The sequence below is a fragment of the Palaemon carinicauda genome, chromosome 20, assembly GCF_036898095.1.
Source record: "Palaemon carinicauda isolate YSFRI2023 chromosome 20, ASM3689809v2, whole genome shotgun sequence".
NCBI classification, from domain to species: Eukaryota; Metazoa; Arthropoda; class Malacostraca; order Decapoda; family Palaemonidae; genus Palaemon; species Palaemon carinicauda.
In genome coordinates, this window is record NC_090744.1 from 117,127,747 (window position 1) to 117,146,718 (window position 18,972).

Sequence of the window (18,972 nt, forward strand, 5' to 3'; positions counted from 1 at the left end):
CTGTTGCCGGTTACCATGTTGTCCATGCTGCTTAGGAAGAGCATCCATGCACTGTCATAACACGTCCATGTTCCCTGGTGGCTTCCGCGGCTCCACAAAGTTTCAATACTTTGGGGAGTGTCAGCTTAGGTTTGCAGAGAAGTCTTTCCTTCATTCCAGCGTCACATCAAAACCCATCTTGTCGCATAGTATGACATCCTTGCCAACAAACCCACACCTCCTCAAATACTTTCTGAGCTCTGCCACCCATGTCAATGTTTTCATCAAGTTCTTATCATTGTTGTAGACTACCTGGCCCAAGTATGGGATCTTGCAATTCTGCAGCCCATAGAAGTTCTTGATTTCATGTCCAAAATTTATATCTTTCACACCACATTCTTCTGTGGTTCGCAGCAGCTGTCAACCTTTTCTAACCAAAACTTTATGTCTGTTATGTCCTCTCTTTCTAGCCATTGAAGTCTTGTGAATTTCCACAGATCTGGGGCCTACTGAATACAAAAATATGGCACATTGCATAGCTTTGGTTTTGTTGACAATTTCACAGGTATCAAAATAAATCTGGAATTTTTTCTTCCACCTTCTCCTGCATTCACCAACATTCTCCCAATGCAAGTCCAACTCCTTGTGCAGTTTCGAGACATCCATTATAGCTTTCTGTTGCTTCCACTTCAGATACCACGTGAATTTTGGAACGGGAGGAGACGACGACTGCACACGTGAAAGGGCAGTTGAGAACGGCTTTATTAAAAGTACCAGTGCCAGAATACAAGTGCGTCATATCAACTCTAGATGGCAGTTAAAGCGGTGTTACAACAAAGGCCTTTAACTGTCCTTGGCATTACACACACCAATCCAAGTGTTGATTTAGCTAACTACAATACAATATGCTCAATATGTACTGACACTAAACTATTACAATGTTACATTGAGCTAATTATCCATTTTATAAAAAAAAAATAGCTTGAAAATCAATTAAGTGGGGCTTCATTGACTTCTAACTTACGAAACAATTAATTGATCAAGCTGAAGTTACCCCGAATCCATGTATCACCCGACCTTTTTATCTTGTATAGGAGTTAAGTACCGATTCTCGAGTTTTTGCTGGGCATCTTTTATATAGTGACAGCCATCTTGAATATTTCTAGGCAACAAAATATGCATCTAAGTATGTAAAGGAATTTGACTGTGAATAACCAATTAAATGTTAATATTTACATATCCACAAGAAATAATTTTGAAAACCTACTGGCCATCTTGGAAAACGGCAAAATTTTGTGTGGCCGGAGGTTGGTAACGAGGCAGAAGGCCAAGAACAATCGTTGTGACAAATTTCATATTTGGATCACCATCTGAAATTTTCCCAGATTTTGAAGTTGACCGTTTTAGTGTAAGGAAAATTTCAAAACAAGAAACCCAGCAAAAATGAACACTTTTGTGACATCAGGAAATGTGAAGGAGTCACTCTTGAACTTTATGGACTAAAGGGGGCAGGCTATTAAAATTCCCACGGCAGTCAAATACACTCTTGGAGTTACAGTACAGAAAATTGCAAGGATATCATTTGACTTAAGGATTTCCTGGGTTAAGAATCTGTGTGCAAGAAATAAACACTGTATTTTACCTTCTTTCAAGATTATTTTATTTAAAAAAATAAGCAAGATTCTATGCAAATATAATGCTTGGCAGACCACAGTAAAAAAAAAAGATTGTATTTAAAAATACTGCTAGCCAGACCACAGAGTCAAAAAAAAAGATTGTATGCAAAAATACTGCTTGGCAGACCACAGTCAAAAAAAAAAAAAAGATTGTATTTAAAAATATTCCTTGCTAGACCACAGAGTCAAAAAAAAAGATTGTATTTCAAAATACTGCTTGCTAGACCACTGAGTCAAAAAAAAAAAAAAGATTGTATTTCAAAATACTGCTTGCCAAACAAGTCTCAAAAAAAAGATTGTATGTAAAAATGCTGCTTGCCAAACCACAGATTCAAAATTAACAGTTCTGACTAATTTGGAATTGGAAAGAAATTTTGGGGAATGGGTTAACTAGAGTTGTGTTGCTCCACACGGTACACTCGACATCTAAGTGATCTGGAAAAGAATTAAAGAGATATATGATAAAAAGTTTTCATATTATAGTACATACATACATATACCAAGGCACTTCCCCCAATTTTGGGGGGTAGCCGACATCAACAAATGAAATGAAACAAAACAAAAAAGGAGACCTCTACTCTCAACGTTCCTCCAGCCTAACAAGGGACTCAACCGAGTTCAGCTGGTACTGCTAGGGTGCCACAGCCCACCCTCCCACATTATCCACCACAGATGAAGCTTCATAATGCTGAATCCCCTACTGCTGCTACCTCCGCGGTCATCTAAGGCATCGGAGGCAGCAGCAGGGCCTACCGGAACTGCGTCACAATCGCTCGCCATTCATTCCTATTTCTAGCACGCTCTCTTGCCTCTCTCACATCTATCCTCCTATCACCTAGAGCTTACTTCACTCCATCCATCCACCCAAACCTTGGCCTTCCTCTTGTACTTCTCCCATCAACTCTTGCATTCATCACCTTCTTTAGCATATTACAGTATTACACATTTCTATATTTAGATAAAAAAACAAAGTTATTGGGGGTATTTCATAGGCCAGCCATAGCAGACAAGAACCAACTAATAGGTGACATTGTCCTAGCCATCATTTTGATGCTACACTGAACCACCATGCAAGACCTCGACAAATTTAGAGAATTGTGTAAATTCCGAGTGCAGTAAAGGGCATTGATGAATGCCAAAGCTGCAGTCCTGATATTTCTAGTAACACTTTTAACCCTTTTCCCCCCCGGCTATTTGGAAATTTCCAACCCTTAACCGCCAGGCGTTTTTTTTATCTTCAAGCACATTTTGAAGTAATTTTTTTTTTAAATTGCTCTAACAGCCTTAATTTTCATCATAGAGAGGTCAGGTTGGTCTCATTCTCTTGGAAAATGTCTGAAGTTTCTCAAAAAATCATCAAAAAAATGCAAAATAAATTTAAATAGCAGTTTTTTGCAAGAACGTACCAGTACGCCCATGGGGGTAAAGGGATGAGTTTTGTGAAACGTACCAGTACGTCCTTTGGGGGTAAAAGGGTTAAGTAAAGAAGGCCAAAGTTGCAGTCCTGATATTTCTGGTAAAACTTCAAAGTAAAAGGCACTATCTTCTCAAAAAGCAAGATCATATGTAGTCCATGGAAGGCAAAGCACATACCAATATCCTGGATGAATTCCAAAGTAAATAATACTTAAAAGAATAAAAAAGGAGAAAGAAGCATATACAATAACAGCAGAGGCATTTTCCTTCTATATGCAGTTAGTAAAGTACTATAGTCCATTTCTTTTAGCGAGGCATATTTGCACCGACTTCCAACGGTGCCCTTTTAGCTCGGAAAAGTTTCCTGATCGCTGATTGGTTAGAATTATCTTGTCCAACCAATCAGCGATCAGGAAACTTTTCCGAGCTCAAAGGGCACCGTTGCGAGTCGGTGCAAATATGCCTCGCTAAAGGAAATGGACTATAGCTATAGTTATGTTCTTGTGCTTAACTAAATATATATATATATATATAAGAATTTGTGATATCAAAGGCCTTTGATACAGGGCCCCGTGAACTCCTATGGAAGCTTCTAGCAAAATATGCAGCTCCTAGCAAATTTCTAACAACACTTTAGCTCTTTGTCTTATGTCGGTTAGAATTGACACATTGTTGGAAAGTCAATTTGAATTTAACAGTATTTGCCAATTATTAAGGAATTGGATGGTTTTTACTATAGGGAATCTCTCTCTCTCTGCTGCTTCCTCCGATGCCTTAGATGACCGCGGAGGTAGCAGCAGTAGCGGATTCAGCATTATGAAGCTTCATCTGTGGTGGATAACGGGGGAGGGTGGGCTGTGGCACCCTAGCAGCACCACCTGAACTCGGTTGAGTCCCTTGTTAGGCTGGGAGGAACGTAGAGAGTAGAGGTCCCATTTTTTTTGTTATTGTTTCATTTGCCAATTATTATGGAATTGGATGGTTTTTACTATAGGGGATCTCTCTCTCTCTGCTGCTTCCTCCGATGCCTTAGATGACCGCGGAGGTAGCAGCAGTAGGGGATTCAGCATTATGAAGCTTCATCTGTGGTGGATAACGGGGGAGGGTGGGCTGTGGCACCCTAGCAGCACCACCTGAACTCGGTTGAGTCCCTTGTTAGGCTGGGAGGAACGTAGAGAGTAGAGGTCCCATTTTTTTTGTTATTGTTTCATTTGTTGATGTCAGCTACCTCCCAAAATTGGTGGAAGTGCCTTGGTATATGTATGTATGTATGTACTTTAGCTCTTTCATTCATACATGGAAACAAAAGACAGTATGGACAGTTTGCAATCCTCATCATTCCCTGCCAATCAGAGTGATGTTCAGGCCATTATCATTTTCAATCTCTTCAACTTTTCAGTTACAAGATGTTTTTTTGTTATTGTTGGAAAATTAGTAATGTTATTCCATTGAGTAAATATGCCACCAAATTTTCGTAACTCATATCTATAAAGTTTTCGAACGTCTGTTGGCAAAACCTTTATTTGGTACAGAGTAAGTAATCATCTATTCCCCAGGTTCAATTTTTGTCTCCTGCAAAGGCCTTAAAGCATGTGATACCCTTCTTACATTTTCTAATGCTGTACAGAAATCTCCCAGAGGTAGTAAAAGACATGAAGTACGGACATACAGTACTCAAAAGTCCTCTGCTTCTCTCGAAAACAAACTATGTCCTTATGACTCTCTTAGGAGTCTTGTTTTTGAAATGCACACTACGAGAGGAGGGCTCAGCGCCTTAATGCGTCTCCCCTCTTGAAACACCTCCCTCTGATGCTTCTAAGAAAAGACTCCGTATTACAAATTAAAAAGTTCCACAAATTCTACTGTATTCCTATGAGGTAATCACTGACATATGCTGCCTCATGTTGAAGTTGTTGGTAATGAAAAAGCAGTTGCTCCGATACGAATACAAACCCTCATCCTCTTGAATAGGAAAAGTCTCAGCTTCCGCTGACCCAGCTGGGAAGAAAACGGATTCTGGGGGTACCATAAGAGGGAGAGTGAGGGAGAAAGGGAAATGTAACATCTCCCAGAGGTAGATTAATCTTTCTTGTCTCAGCTGTGACCTCGACCAGATGGCCACTTCCCCTGACCGAGCTAACCTTTGTGTTATGTTGTTCTGATCATTTTTTCGTATTCTTCATGGAGTCGTTCCACGAGATTCATAGTGCCCCGGGTGTTTCGATGAACGTTGTGACACTGTTTTAGTCGCCATAATGTTGAGCCCCTCGACATGTGCTCCTCGCAGAAGCTAACAGTGGTTTCTCCTCTTCAAAGTGCCCAGAAGGTTAAGACTGACTCTTGTTCCATTGGCCGTGCTATAACAGGAAGAAGGTGTCAAAAGATCTTGATCGCCTTCCAAGACTTCAGAGAGGAAAGCAGGAGCTTATGGGAATGGGAGCTGAGTGAGGCCACCATAGAGGAAGGGATTAATACCTAAAATTTTGGGTTAGACTATGTGTCCACAAGAGATACAAGTTGAATAGACCCCAGAGGGATGGTAGCCTGCCTATAGGAGGCTAGAGTTGATGCTAAACTAACTTAAGTCTGTTTCATCCTAGCTGGCAAATGGAGCCGAACCACGGTTTGAAAGCTCGTCGCTGATTGGCTGTTGGTTCAGGCATCCTCCCCTCCCGCTGGCCGACGACGAAGCAAAACATTGCATTTGTCCGTGGTACGTGATGTTAATTTTTGGTTTATACCTCATTTACTTTGCGTAATATCTAAATGGTTATTTGGTCACAAACAGATTAAAGGAAGATGATGAGTATTACCTTGAAAAAATATCCATACCTTAACCCTTTTAGCCAAAAAGGACGTACTGGTACGTTTCACAAAACTCATCCCTTTACATCCATGGACGTACTGGTACGTCCTTGCAAAAAACTGCTATTTAAATTTTTTTTTTTTTGCATAATTTTGATAATTTTTTGAGAAACTTCAGGTATTTTCCAAGAGAATGAGACCAACCTGACCTCTCTATGATGAAAATTAAGGCTGTTGGAGTAATTTAAAAAAAATATACTGTACTGCAAAATGTGCTTTAAAAAAAAAATAACCCCTGGGGGTTAAGGATTGGAAATTTCCAAATAGCCTAGGGGTAAAAGGGTTAAAAAATATACAAAAAAATATGAGTTGAAGTGAAAGGAGTGCTGAAAAAACTTTTAAACAACTTTTCTTATATACTGTTTTTTTACCTACAAATGTTATGAAAACGTAAATGAAAAAAAGGTGGATTTTGTAGAAAAAATTTGAAATAGACCTTTCATATATAAACGATAAAAACTTTAAAAAAACAAGAGGAAGAGAAATAACATGGAATAGTGCGCCCGAGTGTATCTCAAGCAAGAGAACTCTACCCCAAGACAGTAGAAGACCATGGTACAGAGGCTATATCCTCTTTGCACCAATAGCCTCTTAGACAACTTATCTTTATGTTAAGAGCATTATTATATTCAGATTTGATGCAAGATAAATGTGCCTTCCAATTGAGGCGTTTATCGAAAAGTCTCCAAATTTCACCCTTTCCTCGAAATAGAATTCAAGTATCTTCTATTGTGAGATTTATATTTTGGTTTTGCTTCTATCTTCTATTCTCGTAAAGCATTATTGCTTGGATTTTCTTTAAGCAGTTTCTGAAACCAACAGTCCAAACTAGTGCATTTATTATTATTATTAATTGCTAAGCTACAACCCTAGTTGGAAAAACAAGATGCTATAAGCCCAGGGGCCCCAACAGGGAAAATAGATCAGTGAGGAAAGGAAACAAGGAAAAATAAAATACTTTAAGAACAGTAACCTTTAAATATTTCCTATATAAGCTATGAAAACTTTAACAAAACAAGAGGAAGAGAAATGAGATAGTAAAGCATGCCCGAGTGTACCCTCAAGCAAGAGAACTCTAACCCAAGACAGTGGAAGGCCATGGTACAGAGGCTATGGCACTACCCAAGACTAGAGAATGGTTTGATTTTGGAGTGTCCTTCTCCTAGAAGAGCTGCTTACCATAGCTAAAAGAGTCCCTTCTACCCTTCAAAGGGAGTTATCCATAAATATTTGTAAGGGAAGATGACAGTTCGATGAGTATTACAGTGAAACCTCTAGATACGAAAGTTTCTGTACAGTATACGAAAAGCTCATGTGACGAAACGAAATGCGAAGATTTTTTTCATCTCAAACTATGAAAAAATGCCCTGCTGCTGCCTCCGATGCCTTAGATGACCGCGGAGGTAGCAGCAGTAGGGGATTCAGCATCATGAAGCTTCATCTGTGGTGGATAATGTGGGAGGGTGGGCTGTGGCACCCTAGCAGTATCAGCTGAACTCGGTTGAGTCCCTTGTTAGGCTGGGAGGAACGTAGAGAGTAGAGGTCCCCTTTTTTGTTTTTGTTTCATTTGTTGATGTCGGCTACCACCCAAAATTGGAAGAAGTGCCTTGGTATATGTATGTATGTATGTATGTGTAGGAACATACAGGGAATGACTCAAGTACTGATACCGTCATTAAAGGCGATACATAAAGAGGTAAGGTCAAGTGTTCAGTACTATTTTTATGTTGGATCATGTCCAAAGAACTGCTGACCATAAGATTAAGCTATGTAAAACAATCGGTGAAGACTTCATTGAAAAATAAGTTAAGAACTATAATTTTTTTCTAATTTCCTGGTAAATTGTCTGGCTTAAAGTTAAGCTAAACTGATGCAATGAAAACACAGATGCTTCTGTTATGGGTAAAATTATACATTACCTTTTCCATTGAGATCAAAAGCAACTGCAACCAGTGGTGTTAGATAATTTGTCGAATTACTAGGGCGGAGAAAATTCTTCAAGAATCCTGGGAGAGGTTTGTAATAGTCCGAACCGCTGCAGTGAAGGCCAACTAGCTGTAAGAAAGAATAATGATAAGTGCAAAGGGAAATATACGTACACACACCTACAGTTACAGTCATAGACATACAGAGTTAGATATTAGATATATATATTTTTTTTTTTGAGAAACTGTACTTAAAATAGAGTCTACCAAGTTGGATGAGGCAGTATGTAAACAACTGCCTTTGCAGTCAGCCACAATGGAATAGCTGCCAGTAATGCTTCATATTACTCTTTGTTTTTAAGTGATTACATACATATTACAAGGAACCTCCCCCAATTTTGGGGGGTAGCCGACATCAACAAATGAAACAAAACAAAAAAAGGGGACCTCTACTCTCTACATTCCTCCCAGCCTAACAAGGGACTCAACCAAGTTCAGCTGGTACTACTAGGGTGCCACAGCCCACCCTCCCACATTATCCACCACAGATGAAGCTTCATAATGCTGAATCCCCTACTGCTGCTACCTGCGCGGTCATCTAAGGCACCGGAGGCAGCACCAGGGCCTACCGGAACTGCGTCACAATCGCTCGCCATTTATTCCTATTTCTAGCACGCTCTCTTGCCTCGCTCACATCTATCCTCCTATCACCCAGAGCTTCCTTCACTCCATCCATCCACCCAAACCTTGGCCTTCCTCTCGTACTTCTCCCATCAACTCTTGCATTCATCACCTTCTTTAGCAGACAGCTATTTTCCATTCTCTCAACATGGCCAAACCACCTCAACATATTCATATCCACTCTAGCTGCTAATTCATTTCTTACACCCGTTCTCACCCTCACCACTTCGTTCCTAACCCTATCTACTCGAGAAACACCAGCCATACTCCTTAGACACTTCATCTCAAACACATTCAATTTCTGTCTCTCCGTCACTTTCATTCCCCACAACTCCGATCCATACATCACAGTTGGTATAATCACTTTCTCATATAGAACTCTCTTTACATTCATGCCCAACCCTCTATTTTTTACTACTCCCTTAACTGCCCCAACACTTTGCAACCTTCATTGACTCTCTGACGTACATCTGCTTCCACTCCACCATTTGCTGCAACAACAGACCCCAAGTACTTAAACGGATCCACCTCCTCAAGTAACTCTCCATTCAACATGACATTCAACCTTGCACCACCTTCCCTTCTCGTACATCTCATAACCTTACTCTTACTCACATTAACTCTCAACTTCCTTCTCTCACACACACTTCTAAATTCTGTCACTAATTGTCCAAGCTTCTCTTCTGTGTCTGCAACCAGTACAGTATCATCCGCAAACAAAAACTGATTTACCTCCCATTCATGGTCATTCTCGTCTACCAGTTTTAATCCTCGTCCAAGCACTCGAGCATTCACCTCTCTCACCACTCCATCAACATACAAGTTAAACAACCACGGCGACATCACACATACCTGTCTCAGCCCCACTCTCAACAGAAACCAATCACTCACTTCATTTCCTATCCTAACACATGCTTTACTACCTTTGTAGAAACTTTTCACTGCTCGCAACAACCTTCCACCAACTCCATTTAACCTCATCACATTCAACATTGCTTCCCTATCAACTCTATCATACGCTTTCTCCAGATCCATAAACGCAACATACACCTCCTTACCTTTTGCTAAATATTTCTCGCATATCTGCCTAACTGTAAAAATCTGATTCATACAACCTCTACCTCTTCTAAAACCATCCTGTATTTCTAAGATTGCATTCTCTGTTTTATCCTTGATCCTATCAATCATTACTCTACCATACACTTTTCCAACTACGCTTAACAAACTAATACCTCTTGAATTACAACACTCATGCACATCTCCCTTACCTTTATATAGTGGTACAATACATGCATAAACCCAATCTACTGGTACCATTGACAACACAAAACACATATTAAACAATCTCACCAACCATTCAAGTACAGTCACACCCCCCTCCTTCAACATCTCAGCTCTCACACCATCCATACCAGATGCTTTTCCTACTCTCGTTTCATCTACTGCTCTCCTCACTTCATCTATTGTAATCTCTCTCTCATTCTCATCTCCCATCACTGGCACCTCAACACCTGCAACAGCAATTATATCTGCCTCCCTATTATCCTCAACATTCAGTAAACTTTCAAAATATTCCGCCCATCTTTTCCTTGCCTCCTCTCCTTTTAACAACCTTCCATTTCCATCCTTCACTGTCTCTTCAATTCTTGAGCCAGCCTTCCTTACTCTCTTCACTTCTTTCCAAAACTTCTTATTCTCTTCATATTAATGACCCAATCCCTGACCCCACCTCAGGTCAGCTGCCCTCTTTGCCTCACGTACCTTGCGCTTTACTTCCACATTTTTCTCTTTATATTTTTCATACTTCTCTATACTATTACTCTGCAGCCATTCTTCAAAAGCCATCTTTTTCTCTTTCACTTTTACCTTCATTCCTTCCTTCCACCATTCACTGCCCTTCCTCATGCTGCCTCCAACAACCTTCTTTCCACACACATCACTTGCAATCCCAACAAAATTTTCTTTTACTAACTTCCACTCCTCCTCTAAATTGCCAGTTTCTCTTACTTTCACTTCGTCATATATCATTTTCAACCTTTCCTGATATTTACTTTTTACCCCCGGTTTTATTAGCTCTTCAATCCTCACTACCTCCCTTTTACATCCACCTACTCTATTCCCCCATTCTTTTGCTACAACTAATTTTCCTTCCACCAAAAAATGATAAGACATACCGTTAGCCATACCGGCAGAATCATAAAAACATTTCAATTACTGTATATAAATGAGCAGACAAAGAAATAAGAATGTACTTTAGAGAGACGTACAACAAACGTTTATTTATGAATACCGCCGAGTATACAAAAATATGTAATCTATTCCTCAAGAAACCATAGAAAATAGTGGAATTACTGTATAAACAGCTACCATCATCATCATCTCACCCCCACGCCTATCGACGCAAAGGACCTCGAGTTAGCTTTTGCCAGACCTGGGTCTTCCAACTCTTCTAGTGCCTTCTGGAGCCCAGCTGAAAGTTTAGTGCAATAATCTCTCTCGGGAAGTGCGAAGAGCATGCCCAAACCATCTCCATCAGCCCCTCACCATGATTTCATCCAGATATGGCACTTTAGTAATCACAGTACATTATATCCATCCATCCATATACCAAGGCACTTCCCCCAAATTTGGGGGTAGCCAACATCAACAAAGAAACAAAACAAAAAGGGGACTACTCTCTACGTTCCTCCAGCCTAACCAGGGAATCAGCCGAGTTCAGCTGGTACTGCCAGGGTGCCACAGCTCAACCTCCCACAATTCCACCACAGATGAAGCTTCATAATGCTGAATCCCCTACTGCTGCTACCTCCGCGGTCATCTAAGGCACCGGAGGAAGCAGCAGGGCCTACCGGAACTGCGTCACAAAAAACTAGAGTGCGGGGAGCAGTCACTCTCCCCCCAGCTCCATCTCTTTGATAACGTCTCACAGGATATTTTACAGGAGGGGGGGTTCCCAGCCCCTCGTCCCGTCCCTTTTAGTCGCCTCTTACGACACGCAGGGATAACGTTGGCGCTATTCTAATTGTTTTTTATGCCCCCGCGGCCACAGGGGGCAATACATTATATAGATTTATGAAAGAATGGTACCATACCTCTTTGTTATCTTCAAGATCTTCCTTTATGTAATCACGGAGGTACTTCGGCATTTCCTCAGGCAGAACATCCGTTTTTTTGTAGGGTTCAACAGCGAACTCTCTATGCTGAGAAGAAAAAAGGAGTTTCAGAGAAAATACGTAATTTGATCTTCCTAATAGGGTGGTTGAATCGATACCACCTCAAAAGTTAAAACTTACAGCAAATGATTTAATGCCGAAAAGGCTGACAAGTCTTTTTAGTTTATCTATGAAAGATCTGTTTTAATGTTGTTACTGTTCTTAAAATATTTTATTTTAATAGTTCATTACTTCTCATATCTATTTACCAAGCCATCTCCCCCAACTGATGTCGCAAAATATACCAAAATCTAAATAAAATTAGCTGTAATCCACTCATGAGATGCAGTTTTATTCCCCACCTCTCTTTTCACAACTCTATCACTCAACTGAAAATTCATTCATACATACATACATATACCCAGGAAACTTCCCCCAAATTTGGGGGTTAGCCGACATCAAACAAACGAAAATAAGGGGACCTTTCCTCTCTATGTTCCTCCCAGCCTGACAAGGAACTCAACCGAGTTCGGCTGGTACTGCTAGGGTGCCACAGCCCACCCTCCCCCGTTATCCACCACAGATGAAGCTTCATAACGCTGAATCCCCTACTGCTGCTACCTCCGTGGTCATTCATTATTATTATCATTATTATTACTAGCTAAGCTACAACCCTATAAGCCCAAGGACTCCAACAGGGAAAACTAGCGAAGTGAGGAAAGGAAATAAATAAACAACATCAGAAGTAACAAAAAAATTAAAACAAAATATTTAAAAAAACATTAGCAACATTAGAACAGATAATAAATATATAGACTAGAAAGAACTTATGTCAGCCTGTTCAACACAATACTCCAACTGCCCATCTGACGCATGTAAACTTACCAATTCCCACACTGATATGCTGTACAATGTAGAGAATATTCATTAAAATAATTCAATGAAACTTAATTACTTACAGCTGAAGTTAACCCTTTTACCCCCAATGGACGTACTGGTACGTTTCACAAAACTCATCCATTTACCCCCATGGACGTACTGGTACGTCCTTGCATAAAAAACTGCTATTTACATTTTTTTTTTTTGCATATTTTTGATAACTTTATGAGAAACTTCAGGCATTTTCCAAAAGAATGAGACCAACCTGACCTCTCCATGACGAAAATTAAGGCTGTTAGAGCAATTCTAAAAAATATATATTGCAAAATGTGCTTGAAGATAAAAAAAACGCCTGGCGGTTAAGGGTTTGAAAGTTCCCAATAGCCTGGGGGTAAAAGGGTCAATGTAAAACTTGATAATATACAATGCATGATGAAAATATTATAATCCAGAAGGTTCAGATACAAATGAACTCAACTGATATCAAATCTCAGATGCAACATCCACGTTTGTATCTCTGAACGTTTTTAAGTCGAGAATCTTCCGTATGAGAAATGCTTACCTGATCAAGAGTCAAAAAATAACAGGGAGAAGAAGTCTTGAATCCCCAATGTCCTATTTTACTGCAGTCATCAAACCAAGTGTCTCTGAAGTAGCACACCTCTTCATTATTCGGGGGGCGGAGAGTACAATCTATCATGTCTCCTCCAAGTCTTGCTGCCTCATATGCTGCAACAATACAATATTTATTCTACACACAATTTGTAATTTCAAAAATTCTTTTGCTTTCATAAATGCTGCAACAATATTAAATAGAATATTAATTTTGCTGCCTCATATGCTGCAACAATACAATATTCATTCTACACACAATTTGTAATTTCAAAAATTCTTTTGCTTTCATAAATACTGCAACAATATTAAATAGAATTTTAATTTTGCTGCAACAATACAATATTTATTCTACACACTATTTGTAATTTCGAAAATTCTTTTGCTTTCATAAATGGTGTAACAATATTAAATAGAATTTTAATTAAGATATCTATTAATTCTATACTGTACTCAACAACAGGACAATGGCCTCAGATATGTTAATTCATTTCAGGGGTTTGGCCAGTTTTCATCAGTGCAGATAGATGATGGCGAGAGATTTTCGTCAGATCACTCACAGCAAACCAACCTAGTATAGGTGGCCCTGACCAGTACAACTTTGCTGATCATGACGATATGCAAACTCTTTCTTCTTCTTCTTTGTCTGCATCTTTTCCCAACTTTATGCGGGGCCGATGTTTCTGGCCAGCGTTCTCCATTTACCTCTGTCCCACACTTCATCACCGGTTAATCCCTTTGATCGAAGGTCATCCTTGATACAGTCCATCCACCTTCGCTTTGGTCTCCCTCTCCTTCTCGTTCCCTGTACCTCCATTTCCATCACTCTCCTCCCAATAAACTGTTTATCTCTTCTCATGACATGACCATACCACCTCAGTCTACTTTCTTGGATTTTATCTAATAGTTTTCTAACTCCTGTGGTACCCCTGATTACTTCATTCCGTATCTTATCTCTTCTTGTCACCCCCTGCCCCACATCCATCTCAACATTCTCATCTCTGCCACATCCAGTTTCTTCTCTTCTGTCTTCTTTACTGACCATGTCTCCACTCCATACATCATTGCCAGTCTCACAACTGTCCTGTGTACTTTACCTTTCAACTTAACCCCTATTTTCCTTTCACATAGTACACCACGCACTTTTTTCCGATTCTTCCATCCCTACTCAACTTGTACTCAGCTGATGTTAATGTCGCTTCTCTCTCGAAGCTGTTTAAATGTCGACCATTGACCAAAATGAAAATTTTTGTTTTCTTTCCTTGTAAAATACTTCCCCCTCTGGCAAGCATCAAGCCATCTGGGAGTCAATAGCTACTAGTTAGATGCTGATTCATAACAGTTTCAGAGTAACAGAGGCTATGACACTACCCAAGACTAAAGAACAATGGTTTGATTTTGTAGTGTCCTTCTAGAAGAGCTAGTTACCATAGCTAAAGAGTTTCTTCTACCCTTATCAAGAGGAGAGTAGCCACTGAACAATTACAGCGCAGTAGTTAACCCTTTGAGAAAAGAAGAATGTTTTGGTTATCTTAGTTTTGCCAGGTGTATGAGGGAAAATGTGTAATGAATAGGACCAACTATTTGGTGCGTGTGTGCGTAGGCAAAGGAAAAATGAGCCGTAACCAGAAAAGGACCCGATGTGGTCAAATAACCTGATAATTTTCCACAAAAAAATCCAATATTACAACAAGAATAACTGCAAGGGGCACTGTATAAACATAGGCACGTATCCGAGGACGAACAAACCTTTCCCCTACAGGAGGAGCAAAGGAAGTGAGGGTCCACTTCAGGCTTGGAGAGGAACGCTCCACACGATTTACCGGCTCTAGGCCCAGGACAACGGCGGATTTGCTCCATAATGCACAAACGCAAGACACAGGAACGCAGGGAATCAAGAGATACACTGGGGAAGCACAAGGGTGGAAGGTGAACACACAGGAACACCAGGGATCAGTACACAGGAACACAAGTTACCACGCGGTAACCACGCGGGACACACGAGTCGGACACAAAGGGTCGATAGAGAACGAGAGCGATGTGGTGACACGTCGCGACCAGAGAACTTACTGACGATATCGACCCAAGCGGACATCGACCTAGCGCTAAGCCTACCCTCGGGGCACATTCTTTAATGCCGGGGTAGGCCTCCATAGAAAACGGGATTGAGGGTACCCTACACAAAACTCTGGTCGGTAGAGAGGAGACTACAGGTAACCCCTAAGAAAGTAGTTCGAGGTAAGTATTCGTGTTGGAACAAACTAAGATTGTACGCATTCAAATATTGGTCAAAATATGAAAAAGCAAAGACATCCTTCGAGTTGCAAAAATAAACTCTCAACTTACGTTCAATCATCTTGTTGTAGACCTGTACATATTTCTGATATGAGGATTCATTCTTTGGATCGAAGCATATCCTCTTATCCGGAAGAATTGGCTCAAAACCTGTCGACAAAGAGCATTGAGATCATTGAAAATACAACACGACTATCAAAGTTTAAATACCCTGGTACTTTGTATCCAAGTTAGGTTGAATAAATAACTGACATAAGGAAGAGCAAACTCTTCTATTGAGATGGCTTCAGTTTAAGATATCGTCACCCTCATAAACTAACTGCCTAAGTCATTTTCTCCACTTGTTGGGAAATAAAAAACCTTCGCATTTCCTAATTCTTTATATCATTGTGTTGAGCTTCAATTAACAAATTCTAATTCACAGATTCTTCTGTTAACCCTTTTACCCCCCAGGCTATTTGGAAATTTCCAACCCTTAACCCCCAGGGGTTATTTTTTCAAGCACATTTTGCAGTATATTTTTTTAAATTGCTCTAACAGCCTTAATTTTCATCATAGAGAGGTCAGGTTGGTCTCATTCTCTTGAAGAATGCCTGAAGTTTCTCAAAAAATTATAAAAAAATATGCAAAAAAAAATTTAAATAGCAGTTTTTTACAAGGACGCACCGGTACATCCATGGGGATAAGTTTTGTGAAATGTACCAGTACGTCCATTGGGGGTAAAAGGGTTATGAATTTGTGAATTGAAGCTCAAGACAATGATATAAAGAATTAGGAAATGACAAATTCGAAGATAATTTGTATTTTTCCTAACCATACAAACCTTAGCTATTTACAAAGGGTTATTACTTTTAGCGTAGCTGAAATGGCGAGCCATTAGAATTTAACGAGGGTGTATTACCCCCGCGCTAGTTAGCGGGGGGTAGGGGAGTGGTAGCTAGCTACCCCTCCTCCCCCTCACACACAGGTGAATACTCACTTTCACTTAGAGGTAGGACTTGTCTTGGGGGACAGGGCTGGCGGGCAAATATGTGTAAATAGCTAAGGTTTGTATGGTTAGGAAAAATACAAATTATCTTCGAATTTGTCATTTGTTCCGTAACCGAAATACAAACCACGCTATTTACAAAGGGTGACTTATCCCTTAGGAAGGGTGGAAAGTCCCCAGCCATACTGGCTTTGGCTTTACCCGGGGACTCAGAATCCGAGTGAGTCGCACTCGAGAAAAGGAGTCCCTGCACCTCACAAGTTCCTTGCACCGCAAGGAACCATGTGGCCTACGTAAGCTTGTGTGTGAAGGAAGAAGTGTGACCCGTCTTAGGCAGTTGACCTGGAGTTCCAGAAGGAACTCTGGGTTAAGACGTTCCCAATACCACCTCGTCAGGGTATGGGGGACGCGACAGTATTGACTCAATACTCGGAACACAAGGAAGCATGGTTTACCTGCAGAGGTTCGAGGTCAGCTATGCAGAGACCAGGATGCTGCTTCCCCGTAGAGGGGATGATGAAGAAAGAAGTAAGGGCCAGACATACTTCTTTCGTTCATGCAGACTAAAACCTGATAACAATGCCCTCAACCTTCTGCTACCTGTCCAAAAAGGAGCCTGAGGTTAGACCAGCTGTTGTGTAGCCACCACAGAGCGATAGAAAACGTATCGAGACTCCTGTGGGTCACGCCCTGCAGGAAGCGGGCTGCGAAGGTCATCAGACGCTTCCAGACTCCAGCTTGTAGCACCTGCGTCACAGAGTAGTATTACTCGAAGGCGAGGGACGTTGCGATGTATTTAACATCGTGCTGTAGGGCGACGTGACGGGGGAGGGTCTGAAGACAGGTCGAGATGAATGTCCTTGAGTCCGGGCTGAAGAGGTATACTGGTGACTCTCCCCCCATGTCCTCCTTGTGTTCCCAAATCGGCTGCAACTGAGGCCAAACTGCAGCTGTTCCCAGCGCTAACCTCTCGATTCCTGTACTGGCAAGAAAGAGAAGGTCTTGGGACATCAGACACAGAATGGAGACTCAAAATCTTGAATGAATCGGACCGAAGGGTCGGGACCCTCAGATTCTGAGTCTAGCCAACAACTCAGGAGCGAGCCTGAATGTTGCCTTCCCCTCTTCCTTAGAAAGGGGGGGAGTAGTAAGAGACCAAGAAGATTGCTTACACACTGGCCGTGGCCAGAGTGAGCAGAAGACCCAGGGCGGAATACAATCCGAGGCCTGTCGTAAAAGGGTCTTGAGAAGATCTCTTAAAGGACTAAAAGTCCGAGCCATGCTCCAAGTTGGAGGTCTTCCTCCGACTAGGGCAGGGACGATCGTAGCTTCGCATGAGCGAGGATAGATCCAGCGGGCAGGAAAAAGTTATTCCTTTAAGCCTGAAGGTCAGGGAAAGGCTGAGCGACAGGCTTCATTGCCAAGAGCAGAAAGGAGTTTCCTCCCGCCGAAAGGCAATAAGACCGTTATTGCTGGAGAAGAGGCCTCACGGGAAGAGGTATATCTCCCACGGCACCAACCACCTTAGACTCTTCACTTTGCCTGGGAGACCCCTGTGGATGACTATCGCAGATGACGCGACCTCCGTACCGCGACTGTAGCGGGTTGTCTCTTCTAGAGGAGGAAGCGTAGTGTCTCCAGGCATGAAGCCGAAGCGACGCCCCGGTTCGGGAGAGATGTCGCAGTGTGGTTGCTTGAGTAGTCTGCGCCGTGGGAGAAGCTCTCCCGGGAGTTCCGTCAGGGGAAGCAGAGGGTCCAGAAACCGTTCTGCACATAGTCCCAGTGGAGCTCTCCCATTGAAAGGTTGACAGACAACCTGGTTTTGTTGAGACCCATTGTCCGCAGACAAAAAGGAGGGAAGACGCAGGCGTCGAAGTTGTCCCACCATCACCGGAATGCATCTTGCCAGAGTCTCGGGGTCTGAGACTGGGGGGAAAACTAGCGGAAGCTTGAGGTTCCAAGCTGTCGCGATCAGGTCCCCCAGACCAGCACTTGCTGGTTACCCAAGGTCAAAGACCCCTAGGTACACTCTCTCTATGAGGCTCTGCTCGGATAGTCTGAGAGACACATTCCCCTGCCTGGAATGAGAGAGCCGATGGTGGAATTGAGAGAATCTCAATCATCCCGATATCTCTACTGCAAGATGTGAAGGTGTGAAAATGCGTCCCCTGCTGGTTAGCATGAAGTCGACACGCAACGGGGCGACTTGGCAGGAGCGGTAGGATCTGAAGAGGGGCCAGACTAAGGCCCTTAAGCCTGCCTGAATGATGGAGAGGTATCCTTCAGGTCTTGACCATAGGCCTGGACCGGAACATGCCCCCCCCCCCTTTCCTTTGACGAGTCCGAGAACCGCATCAAGAATGTGGGGAAAGGACGAGAATATCCACTACCATCAAGAGGCTCCATAGGTCAACACCCATTGCAGGTTTAATAGTTCCGCTGGTCCCATAGGGCCAGGGAGTCCGGTTAAACATTGCCTGAAGCCACCGGAACTTGGATCGCCC

General features: G+C 41.8%; 1 protein-coding gene across 2 annotated transcripts in view; it reads right to left on the reverse strand.

Annotated features, from left to right (window-relative positions):
• Positions 1–1,903: 1,903 nt before the first annotated feature.
• Positions 1,904–18,972, reverse strand: part of LOC137614429 (sodium/potassium-transporting ATPase subunit beta-like) — a 38,766-nt gene continuing 21,697 nt past the window's right edge. For both annotated transcript variants that reach the window (XM_068344244.1, XM_068344245.1), the window contains 5 exons: positions 15,532–15,630; positions 13,136–13,302; positions 11,635–11,742; positions 7,856–7,991; positions 1,904–2,090 (listed from right to left, as the gene is read on the reverse strand). In XM_068344244.1, coding sequence (XP_068200345.1) covers positions 1,993–2,090; positions 7,856–7,991; positions 11,635–11,742; positions 13,136–13,302; positions 15,532–15,630 — 608 coding nt within the window. In that variant the 3' untranslated portion in view covers positions 1,904–1,992. The remainder of the gene's footprint in view (positions 2,091–7,855; positions 7,992–11,634; positions 11,743–13,135; positions 13,303–15,531; positions 15,631–18,972) is intronic.